Here is a 13366-nt window from a genome sequence, read left to right on the forward strand (position 1 = left end):
ACCACATACGGCCAGATTGTTTGAGACCATATAAAGATCTCTGGAGCTTTACAGAACACATTTCTCGAGGTGTTGATTTTAATGCTTCAGGCAATTTTAATCCTTTAGGGATTTTCATGTAGATGTCATTTTCAAGTGTCCCGTATAAGTATGCGGTGACGACATCCATTAGTCTCATATGAAGTCCTTCAGAGATTGTGAGGCCGATTAGGAACCTAAGAGTTATCGCATCCACTACAGGGGAATACGTTTCCTCATAATCAACTCTTGGGATTTGGGAAAACCCTTGTGCTACAAGTCGAGCCTTATATCGTACAATCCCATTCTTTTCATTTCTCTTTATTGCAAACACTTATTTATAACCTACTGGTTTGACGTCTATGGGTGTTCGGACTACAGGTCCGAAAACATGTCGCTTTTCGAGCGAATTCAATTCGGCATTTATGGCTTCTTGCCATCTTGGCCAATCATTTATGTGCATGCACTCTTCTAAAGTTTTTGGTACGTAATCATTTTCATTGATTACATCCGTTGCTATAGCATATGCGAATATATCATCAACACGTGTTTTATTCCGGTTCCATATTGTACTATCTTGTACATAATTAATAGAGATCTCATTTTCGTTCGGTATCAGTGTTTCTTCTGAAACTTCATTTTCCTCTGGATTCATAGTTGTCTCTTCTGGGACATTTACCTCTACCGGGGTTTCACTTATAATCTTTTGTGAGTTTTCACCAACTGCGTTAATTTGCTCTTTTCGTTTCCGTGGGTTTTTGTCTTTGGAACCGATTGGTCTCCCACCTTTTCGTTGTATAGTAATCGCTTCTGGGATTACTTCAATTCGAGCAGGTGCATTTGATGCTGGTACATGTGACTTTGTCACTCTATTCGTGTCTGTGAATGCATCTGGTAATTCATTCGCTATTCTTTGCAAATGTATGATCTTTTGGACTTCATATTCACATTGACCACTTCGGGGGTCGAGATTTGACAGCGATGATGCATTCCACGTTATTTCTTGTGTTACCAGTCTTTCTTTGTCCTTATCTCCCCCTAAGACTGGGAACATCGTTTCAACAAAATGACAGTCAGCATACCGTGCTGTAAATATGTCTCACGTCATTGGTTCTATGTATCTAATAATGGACGGGGAGGTAAAACCAATATAGATACCCTATCTTCTTTGGGGTCCCATTGTAGTACGTTGTGGTGGCGGTATTGGTACATATACCGCACAACCAAAAATTCTAAGGTGGGACAAACTTGGTTCTCGTCCGGAGACCAGTTGCAATGGGGAGTATTCGTGATCAGTAGTTGGTCTCAATCTAATCAGTGCAGCGGCATGCAAAATAGCATGATCCCATGCAGAAGATGGTAATTTACATCTCATTAAGAGTGGTCTAGCGATTATTTGTAATTGTTTAATCAGAGACTCAGCTAAACCGTTTTGTGTGTGAACATGAGGTACTGAATGATTAACATTGATCCCAATTGACATACAGTAGTCATTAAAAGATTGAGATGTGAACTCTCCCGCATTATCCATCCGGATGTTTTTAATTTGATTATCGGGGAAATTGGCTCTCAATTGTATGATTTGAGCTAAAAGTTGGGCAAATGCTACATTTCGAGTAGCTAAAAGGCTCACATGTGACCACCTTGAAGATGCGTCAATTAAGACGAAGAAATAGCGGAATGGTCCACAAGGAGGATGAATAGGCCCACAAATATCCCCTTGGATTCTTTCTAAAAATGAGGGGGTTTCATGTATCAGCTTAGTTTGTGAGGGCCGAGTTATAAGTTTGCCCAGAGAGCATGCTGCACATGATATATCTTGTAGTAGCAAAACTTTTACTTTTTTTTTTGAGAGGGTGACCGGTTGCACTTTTGATTATACATCTCATCATTATGCTACCGGCGTGACCTAGACGGTCATGCCATATATTGAATGTATCTTTATCTAATAACTTCTGGTTATTCACCATATATGATTCGATAGGATTGATATTAGTACAATACAATCCAGAGGATAAGGCTTTTAGTAGTTCAACAATGGTTTCTTGACCATTTTTGTTTGAAGTAATTTGAAGATATTCAATGATAAAAGCTAAAGAGAAAAATAGAGATAAACTGAATTCTTATTCTTCTTTTTGGGTAAAGACCTTTATTAGTGGTTTTAAATGAAAATGATAAGCAACTTAATGTGTTTCTTTTTTTAACGACAAATTTCTTTTATTCCTGTCGTCTGCGGGACTTGAACCCAGGATCTCCCTCTCCCAATGTGTTTAAAGGCTTTGTCTTTGCCAATGGACCACCACCCCGTTGGTAATGTGTTTCTTTTTTTTAATTTTATATATGTGGGCTTGTCACAATGTTATTTTGATTTTAATTATGTTCCTTTTTTTAATATATATACACATATATTTCTACATGCCATTTTAACATATCAAACTACCACTCAAGGTTTTTAAATGTTAACTTGTGGAGCTTGATGATTGCTGGAAGTATGTGATCGCCACCGAGAAAAGAGTCTGAGGTGTAGCGCCTTGTCTGAGAGCCGGCGTACACTACTAGAAAATGCATTTTTTTTCAACAAAAGTTTTCTACAAATTTCCTACTAACTCAACTTTTGCTACAACTTTCCTATAGTTTTCAGACAAAAAACAAATAAAATAACCCAAAACGTTTCTGCAAAACTTAGAAAAAACATTTCTATATTGTAGGAAATTTGTCGCAGCATTAGAAAAATATATTTTTATTTGTACGAAATTTATCGCAAACTGTTTAATTAGAGAAAGTTTTATAATTTGTAGGAATTTTGTCGCAAAATAAAAATAATTATTCGTAATTACGGATAATTTTTTATTAATGCTGTTAATTTAAAAAATAAAATATCATAAAATGAAATACATAAAAGGCAAAATTGTCAAAGAATTGTCAGAAAACCATAAAAAAACTAGATTGTGAGTATTTTGTAGCAATGCTTGCGACAAGATTTTTCTGTCTTTAATTTGTAGCAAGTTTTGTCATATTTTTTAGCTAACCTGATTACCAACAAGCTAGGTTATTTCACACGGATTTTTTTTTTTTTTTTTTTTGTAGAAAATCTGTAGATAAGACCAATTTTCTACAAATTTACTACAAATTCGGTTGACACAAATTAGGCTGAAAAAGTAACGGTATAGGTTGAGTGTGTGATCTTTATGAACAAGTTGTCAACACTTATTTCAATATTTTATACCCAAATTTTTAGGTTGGGCGTGTGATATAAGGCCATGCACTACTACAAAACAGAGCTTTAGACGGTGTGATATGGGTTTTAAGACGGTGTTTTCAACACCGTCTTAAACTACACTGGTTTAAAATCAAGTCTTATTAGACGGTGTTCAATTTGAACACCGGCTTAAACTTGCTGAACACCGTCTTTTAATATCAAAACATTTCCAAATATTTATTAAAACAAATATTTTTTAACACCGTCTTATAACCATTTGCTGAAAAAAAAATTACAATAAAAAAGGTTTTCCAGAAATACATTTAAATCAAACCAAAACAATACACATTCAATTCGGAAATAAACCTGTAGACATCCAATTCGGAAATAAACCCGTCAAATTACAATCATTTGTTGAATGCATAACAAACTACGTTAAATTTTTATAAACAAACTACATATAAAGCTAAACTAACTAAATACCTAACTCGCTAAAAAACTTCGGCATCAACGTCATCAACAAAACATCTATATCATTATCCGTAGCCTCTCTCGTGTCGTGCCACATCTAAAATAAAAGTAAATAGAAAGAGTTATTACAAATATTATAGACTAAAAAGGTTTATGCTTGTTAACAGACCGAAACCATAGATCTAACCATACATCGCCTGTTCTACGACATGTTGTATGATCCGCACAACAGCCTTAATACACATAGTCATCTTCAGAGAACAAAGTGTTCCTCTATACTTTGCTTCGCCATTCATATCGAATTGCAAACCCAAACAGGAAACAAATAAATATATATCAGATCTTGAAAAAAAAGAAACATTATATGCTGGTAATGGAAGATGAAATTTTTGGCAATGGATTGTTTAGGAATAAGACTAATACTTCTAGGCGCTTTTTGCAACTCGTACATCTATAGATAGTTCGCTATGCCTAGGAGCGAACTCATGGCAAGTCTGACATGCCTCTTTAGAGTTTAAGAGCCCACTGGTGTGACAAGTGAACCCCACAGAGCTTGCTAGCATGCCAAGTAAACTCTATAAAATGCGCTTGTCAGACAAGTGAACTCGAAAAAGGACCCTGCCATGCTGGTAGTCCATGTTCGCTAGTCAAGGGAGCGAACTTTTAAGAAAATAGTTAAGTTTGCCATGAGTTAGCTCCCAAGGATAGCAAACTGCCTAAAACTATAACAAGTACCAAATTCACCGTAAACTACCAATCCCGTTCCTAAACAACCTATTTTTCAAATTAAAAAAAAAAACAAAAATCAACGAAAAAAAGAAGAAAAAGGTGATGAAACATATCCATATATGTGCATACATGTTGTATAGTTTCTTGAGGTAGGCTTTCTTGCACGTAGCTATATCCAAAAAAAGCATCCGGCCCGATTTCTCGAACGTATTTATCAGCAGAGACGACAATGTCATCTTGCGTGGGGTCCGTGAATAAGTCCTTTTTACTCGGAACATAGAACACATTAATAGTGTGGTTTCCTACATAGAAAGGTCGAATATAGTGCTGATAAGTTAGAACTAAGATAAATTCTATTATGTTTATGTTTTATTTAAGTGATATGTAACTAATTAGACATGATAACTTATACATTTTAGTTGATAAGCGGGTTAGATTTTTAAAAAACTGCCGGAACAGTTTCCTGCCACATCAACCGCCAAAATGCTCTATGTATTTATATGATTTTGCCGGCAATTATGCAAGGCATCAAGACAGTTTCATTCCAAAACGAAATTGTCCTCCAAACTTTGTTTCTATCCCTGTTACTTTTCTGCACGTTATCAAGATCCAATTATGTATATGAATCCGAAACCAAACAATGCTTCCGCTGATGTGAAATCAGATTTCCAACATAGTGGTATCAGAGCCATGTCTGATAAACATGCAGAAATCAAACCCAATTCAACCACTTTACCATGTCAACACTGCACTGATGAACAGAATGAAAAAGGCCGACGAATCCCTCGCATAAAACTCTGCTACTATTGTCATTCTCCAGGCCATCAAATTTACAATTGCAAAGTCAAAGAAAACGATGAAGTGACGCAATTGTTGAAGCAGGCTATAAACTCTGGAACGAGAAGACAAGAAAAAGATGTACACTGTCAAAACGAAATGATTGTTACAGGCACTGAAGGCGGATTATGGTCAGATATCTGGTACGTAAATCCAACATTTGATCATCATTTTAATGGTAATCTGAATTTACTCAAGAGAGTGAAACATGTGATGGGTGTGGAAACAAGAACTGGGATGAATAACTTCATGTTTATAAGAGGGGTAGGAAATGTAGAGATAAAAACAGGGAATGACACGATGAGAATACACAGCGTATTCTATTCACCGGATCTTGAATGTAATGTTCTAAGTCTTGATCAATTAACCCTTCAAGGGTTCACGGTTAAGAAATCCGGTGATATGTGCAAGATTTACCCCATGTTTTCATCCCCGGTTGCAAATACTGTAAGTGAAGTTAGTGGGTTGTCAAAGGAAGAAGAATTATGATTATATGAGAAACGAAAGTTACAGTCTCTGTGTTCCGTAGACGATGAATTCAAAGAAAACTACTTGAATTCATATTTTGAAACATTAAATGTTTCAAATGAAAACGAGAATGACTGGACTCGCATGATCATTAGAGCACTCGAATTTCATGAATTTACTGATTGTAAAACACTGCTCGACATGATTGATGATCGGGAATTCATATTCAAATACAAATATGATCTCGACTTGAAGTTTGAAGAAATGGTGGGTTGGTTCTTAAAAGAAAAGATGGGTATACAATCAAGATCAATTCCCCCACTGTTAACTGATGGAAGAAAGATAAACCTGCTTGGGTTGTATGTGATGGTTGAGAGGGATGGTGGCTACCGAAGCGTTACCGTTGATAACTTATGGCCGGCAAATCTAACTGCGGTATAACCAACCAACATGTTATAATAAGCTTTGCATATGACCAGAATGGAATCCTGTCAAAAACAACTCAAATCGCCATAAATTAAACAAACAAAACCAAACCTCACCTGGAATGAAACGTCGGATTTGTGATGAAACCATACCCGCCATCGTCGGAGGCGGCGGTTAGGTTCTCAACACACCACCAGCGTCGTCGTCTAACCAAGCTCGTCCTCCTACTCAACTACCACCATTTTTGATGCCGTCAAACGCAGCTAGCCATTATCAGATGGTAGACACGGAGCAAACGACCATCATATCTTCACCATGTCACAATATACTTCTAATTGTTGGTCCTCTTTAGCAATATCCCATATCTTTTTTAAGCGCCTTGCACTCAGGCCCAAGACTCACGCTTTGCGCCTTCGACAACTATGTACTAAACAACAACCACCCTCTCTTCTAAGATAGAATCTAACAAACATACCACACTGAGGTCATGTTAACAAATCTCACTACGGAACCATCTACCAAAACTCTACAGACCAATTAATTGTATTAAAATTTACTACAATACTTTGTTAAAAGTTTGTTTCACAAAAAGAAAAGCAATCTAAATTTCAAACGCCCACATTTTTTTACTTCAATATCAGAAACATATAACAATACTGTAACTAGGGTTTCCAGATATCTTCACAAAACATCGAAATAAATACATTTATGAGCACATAGTGAAACCAAAATAGTAAACCATTACTCTAGGTTTCCTGCTATCAGAAGATCTATAACATATGAATGTTCAAATCATCAAATTTCCCCATAGAACGGAAAAAACCCTAACTTCGATCCGGATAAATAAACATACAAGTAAACAAATTATTAAAGATTGCAGGTTCTTTAAATAAAAGTACAAATGTATAAAACAAGAAAGAGAGAGTGTTACCGAAATCGGAGCAGGGTCACTTTTCGATGAGCGGTGGCTACTGCTGCTGCTTCCTGCCTTCAGCGGCACCGTATTTCCAGTACGAATCGCCCATGTTTTGGAGGCTGAATATGATCGAATAGAAATCAAAAGCCGACAATGACGACGAACAAAAACAGCTCTGTGTTAATGAAGTTTTTTTAAAATTTATTTCAAGTAATGTAATTTTTATTTTTAAATTAATGAAGTTTTTTTATGTTTTAAATTAAAAAAAAAATAATTGTGAAATGATTGTGAAATGATTGAATGGGGGTTATTGGCATAATGCCCCACTACGCCACTTTTGCTATAATGTCCCCTTCCTGACTAGGACGCCACGTATCGTATAATGCCCCATGGTGGGGGCATTATAACCCTCTACCACTACACATGGTCTAACTAACATTGCAAACCATTCCCTCCTTGTGTTAAAGTGCATTAAATGAGTTATGTGTTAACATGTTAACCCAATATTAAGAGATTGAATTAATTATTATTTTCTTTTTTAGACAAAAACTCAATGTTAAAGTGTATTAAATAAGTTATGTGTTAACATGTTAAACCATTTCCTTAGAGTGAGACAAAGTGAAATGATGAAAAAAAGTTGATGTATCACTTAAATGAAGTTAAGTTAGATTAAAGTATACTGAAAGGTCTAACTGAACAAGTTGTTAACACTTCATTTCTGGCTATTTGCTGATGTTATATACTTTTGAACATAAAGTTTATTTTGTCCTCCTACAAAAGACCGGTTTTTTAATATATAAAAACATAAGTCTTCACAAAATCACAAAACCAAATATTAGGGTTTACATAAGTTTAAATTTTAGGTTTTGCGAATTAAAAAAAATCTATAAAAATATCATTATTATATATATATGTAATTTGACAAGTTCTTAGCTACGGTGAAAGACATTGACTTGTAAGTGACTCGTAAACACAATCAAATCAAGTCAAGTGTAACTCACATATGATGCTTTTGATTTATGGATAATATGTATAAAATACATTAGATGTTGGATGTCTTTCACATAATTTACCCATTTATTTGTCAAATATCCGTATCATATTAAAGAAAATAGGGATACATTATTATTTTTTGTATTCCTACATTATTATTTCTTATATTAATTTGCATATAGTGGCGTTTTCTTTTATTTTTATTTTCTTTAAATAGATAAATAGAATTGATGAAAAATGGAATTCTACTAAAAAGTAATTTTTTGTATAGTCATGACAAACTGAATTGAAGTAATTTTGGCAGAACAACAATCGGTACTGTTATTGGTATTACCGGAACCGATACAAGAATATGGTTATTTCCAAGTAAATTAAGGTTTTGAATCGATGTAAAGCACGTACTGAGTATCACGCCGAAGCGAAGCAAATTGATGGTGTCTAGACAACATCTGTACTGATGCCGGTGGTCATTTATGTCTCTTTCGGTTGTTATACTGAGTCCCCATATCGTAATGGTATTGTAACTCATCGAACCAATATCGTTCGAAAGTCCGTCTCAAAGCGCGAGATATCCCACCAGTTATAGATAAAGAACAAAGATTTCGTATTGTAGATGTAACTAAAAAGTCTGAACAAAAGTAAACGAGAGAAAAAAGTCAACGGAAGTTAAGTAGACTTGTCAAGATGAAAACAAATCATTTGAATGATGAATCCATCTATTCCAAGTGCTCGAAAATAAGTAGGTATAAATGTCCTTGGGTCAATGTATAGATTGAACCCCTTAATAGGTCAACTACGTGACGTCATATTTGAGTCTTATGGAGCTTATATAAACGTGTGGTGCATTTTGCCACGACTATACACAACACACTCCTTTAACGTTTTGAGTTGAAACTTGATCATCCATACACTATGTACGGACAAACTTACAACAACGACCCCTATAGCTTCTCGCCCGACTCGCTAACCATGTCGGGATCGCTCACACCGCTACTTCCACCGCATGCTGCAACCGGTTACTTAACACCATCACCTACGTACGAGTTGGATTCTGTTTGTGCAACAAGTAGTGGAGGGTATGACTCACCAGGTTATGCTGAAAGCATGGTGATTCAAAGGAGTGGAAGTAGTCATTCAATTGCTACTCAGTTCCATAATAATGGGACGTTCTTTAATCAACCTATTGAGTTATTAGACTTTGAAAGGAGTAACACAACCATGAGTAGGGTTTTTAGTGCAGAAGATTTACAGGTGTGGTTTTTTCTTTATATCTTTCACAAAATTAAGAAACTGTCCACTTTTTAGGTTAGACTAAACGTACCCTAGTCGTTTATTCTCATCTTACCACACACTAAAACATGAAATCAAGATTTTATTTTTATTTTTATCTTCTAGTTAAATAAGCGAACAATATTATTGACATGGCAAGTTAAACACGAAGTAAAACAAATAAAAAGAGATAGGTGGGTATGTTTAGCACAACCCTGTTTATATTCAAACAAGTCGTTAGATTTCAGATTTTGTACTCCAATAATTAGCAAAATTGTCGTTTCTAATATTACTGTGTGCTATGGCAATTACCTATTCTTAATTACGGATTTTCTTGTTTGTTTTATTTTAAGTTAATTTAATATAAAATGTTAAAGAAAAGTAGGTTACTTCTTTTTTGATGTTTTAAGCAGGTCATTCGAAAATAATAATCATTGATTTTGTTATTGTTTGATATTTCAGTATTGATAATGATACATATATAACTTTCTTTTATTTAGTTTATATTTTTATTTTTTTTAATATATGGCATTGCCAACCATCTGTTTCACTTTTGTATGTAGACATACCCCACCAGTGTTATAGAGAATTATAACCCTCGACATATGATTAGTCTCAATCACGAAGACTTGACAAAAAGGGACCTACTATATATATTAAAGTTATAAATATAAATTTGTCGTGTTAAATATATATATATGGTTGTTATATAATCCTTTTTAGAAAGGCAAACTCACACACCCATCAGGCTACAAACCCACCCTTTTGTATTATGTTAATATAACTATACTTGTCTATAAGTTTATTACGTTACGGTTTTAAATTAATCATATATTTTGTTACTTTAGGGATCAAATATGGTGCACTGTCACTCTCATCAATCTGAAAGTCCAATATCAAGTGAAAGCAACAGTATTATCGAAAGCATGAACAAGGCTTGTCGATACTCACCTGATGAGAAGAAAGAAAGAATCGAGCGTTACCGAAGCAAAAAAAGTCAGCGTAACTTTACCAAGAAAATCAAGGTTACTATGCTTACATCGGCGTCACATCAGCTTTTAATAAACCTAAAGATATAGCGAAAATACTTATGGTTGTTAATGGTTTTATTTCCCATTTCGTAGACATAACACAAATTTTTGTTTCTCTTCGTAGTATGTATGCAGGAAAACATTGGCAGATAGTAGACCTCGTATACGAGGTAGATTTGCTCGAAACGAAGAAATCGAGAAGGCAATGGAACATCAATGTACGAGTCATGGAGACGAACAAGAAGGTTTTGATGACGAAGATGATTATATTTTGTTAAACAATTTATATGATTCATTCCCACCACATCTCATTCCATAAATTCTTGAACTCTAGTTTTAAAATCTTGTTTTCATAAAAGAAAAGGTCGAATAATAGAAAAAAAATGGTGTGCGGAACCTGGCCTCGTGTGTGCTTTTTATGAAATTGTAGCTCCGAATCTTATTTGTTTTTTGATTAGTTTGTTTTGGGAGTTCTAATCAATGTAGTTAGTTGGATTATGTTTTTACATGTGGATTTTTATATTTTTGTTTTTTCTAAGAGCTTTTTCGTAATAAATTATATGCTACACTCTAGTTTTGCTATTTGTTTTCCACACCATGTAGATTCTTTATCGAATATTCTATGTATTTAATTTTTATGGTTAACTAGTAATAAGACCCGCGCGCTTTGTGGCGCGGGTACCTCGCAAATATCGAACGGATTAGTCCAAGCGTTATGTGATTTGTTAACCATACGGAAACGCATGTTTTGACGTATTCGATTGAACTCAATTTATCCTATAGTTGCATTGCGATTGGATCAAAACGTAAAGTAAATCGAACTTATATCGTACAATCATAACGTATTATACGTGACCCGACTAACTCGAAATTATATCGTTAAGAAAAAACTCTCGAGGGGGTCAAAGTGACATTTACAAAGTTCATAAAAAGTTAAGTGGTTAAAAATTGCATTTCCTAAACTTAAGGGCTAAGAAAGAGTAAAAATAAAATTTGATAAAGTTTTGGGGTAAGAAGAAAACTATAATAAAGTTGGGGCTGAAACGAAAATTACCACAAAGTTGGTGTGTCAAAAGCAAACTATTTGTAAAATGGAGTAGTAGTTTAGGGACTAAATTTTCTATTTTATGAAACTTTGAAGATACCAAAGTCAAGGGGCTAAATTTGCAATATCCGTGAAAGTATGAGGGGAGGAAGGCAAAGCCGTTGTCGTCAAGATAAAAACTCTCGAGGTGGTCAAAGTGGTATTTACAAAGTTCATAAAAGGTTAAGTGGTTAAAAATTGCATTTTCTAAACTTGAGGGCTAAGAAAAAATTTGATAAAATTTTTGGGTAAGAAGGAAACTATAACAAATTTAGGGCTAAAAAGAAACTACCACAAAGTTGGTGTAGCAAAAACAAACTATTTGTAAAATGGAATACTAGTTTAAGCACTAAATTTGCTATTTTATAAAACTTAAAAAATATCAAAATCAAGAGGCTAAAATTACAACATCCGTAAAAATAGAGGAGGAGGAAGACAAAGCCGGTATGATTTCCACCAACTTTGTCTTTTAATATACAGTAGAATTATGTGTAAATTGAGCAAAAATTTTGTCTTCCAATTCATCCCAAGTTGAAAAACTAACAAACAAATCATATATTAAGATTAATCTTAACAAAACTTATTTATATCTATATCTATACTAGCTACTATATAAACCATTGAAACAATTAATTTAACATCACTTTTAAGATACTTAAAAATTTTCTACTATATAAACCATTGCAACAATTAATTTAACATCACTTTTAAGATACTTAAAAATTTTCATGCATTTGATACAAGTAATAATGACTAAATAAGTGATCATTTATCATTTTGTCCTCTTATTTAATACATCTGATATTTAATACATGATATATTTATTATATGAAGTGTAATTAACAGTAATAGGTAGTCTAATATTACAAAAGTAATAAGTATAACTAAAAACAATATGTGTATAATATGTGCTTAATTTGTGTTTGTATAAGTTCAGAAAATAACTAAAAACAATATAAAAAAAACTAATAATACAACACCAATAAAAAACCTTGAAATAGTAAACAACAATATACAGAAAACTAAAAGTAACAAAAATAATAAGAGAGGGGATATTGCACAATATAAGAAAAAATGTACGAAGTGTACGCAATATCATCATCCGTAGATTTCCAATGATCAATGAATCACAATTAGACGGTGGCATTTATGTAAATAATAGGATAGCCAATTGAATAAACAAATAGAAAAGGGTATTCTTGTCTTTTTCACTTGAAATCGTTACCCCTTTGATTTTCAAACGGCTATAACTTTTTCATACGTTAATATATTTTTTTTAAAGTTACACCCTATAAACGAACATTTCATTCTCTTTAACTTAAGCAGACTATTGCTATAGTTTTCTTAATTTTTTTTACAAAATACGTAATTACATAAATCATTACGTGATTGTACATTCAATATGCTTTATTATAATTGATATTATTAGAGTTATGCTTATTATGTGATTACACATTCAATAATAAGAACTTAATTGTTTATATTTTATTACGTTATTAAATCTCTAATATACGACATTACGTGGTTATTATAGGTTGATTGGTTAATGTTTTGTATTACATGTATACTTAATACGTGATTAGACCTGGAATATTAGGTATTCCATGAAATAGAGTAAACTACCAAATTGGTCCGTGAGGTTTGGGCAATTTTGCCACTTTAGTCCAAATTTTAAACCTTTTGCATCTAGGTCCTTGTGGTTTCATTTTTTTGCCATTTTGGTCTAAAATCGTAACAGAGTTAAATTTTTCTGTTAACACCAAGGTTTTTGTCCTTTTCCTCTTTTTTAATGAAGGGCAATATGGTCATTTAACATATAATCAATACCTTAAAACAATTATATATATACACATACAGACAACTCTCTATCTCTCTCTCTCTCTCTCCCTACATATGTTGTCACCATCATCATCAACATCCTGTAA

At 33.7% G+C, this 13366-nt stretch overlaps 1 protein-coding gene across 1 annotated transcript; it reads left to right on the forward strand.

Moving 5' to 3' along the window:
• Positions 1 to 8904: 8904 nt before the first annotated feature.
• On the forward strand, positions 8905 to 10857 carry LOC110871323 (zinc finger protein CONSTANS-LIKE 3). The gene is made up of 3 exons (XM_022120145.2): positions 8905 to 9308; positions 10175 to 10351; positions 10482 to 10857. Exons 1-3 carry the CDS (start codon positions 8970 to 8972, stop codon positions 10674 to 10676), a joined length of 711 nt encoding a protein of 236 aa, XP_021975837.1. The 5' UTR covers positions 8905 to 8969; the 3' UTR covers positions 10677 to 10857.
• Positions 10858 to 13366: the final 2509 nt, after the last annotated feature.

Source organism: Helianthus annuus, chromosome 8, assembly GCF_002127325.2.
Source record: "Helianthus annuus cultivar XRQ/B chromosome 8, HanXRQr2.0-SUNRISE, whole genome shotgun sequence".
Lineage (NCBI taxonomy): Eukaryota > Viridiplantae > Streptophyta > Magnoliopsida > Asterales > Asteraceae > Helianthus > Helianthus annuus.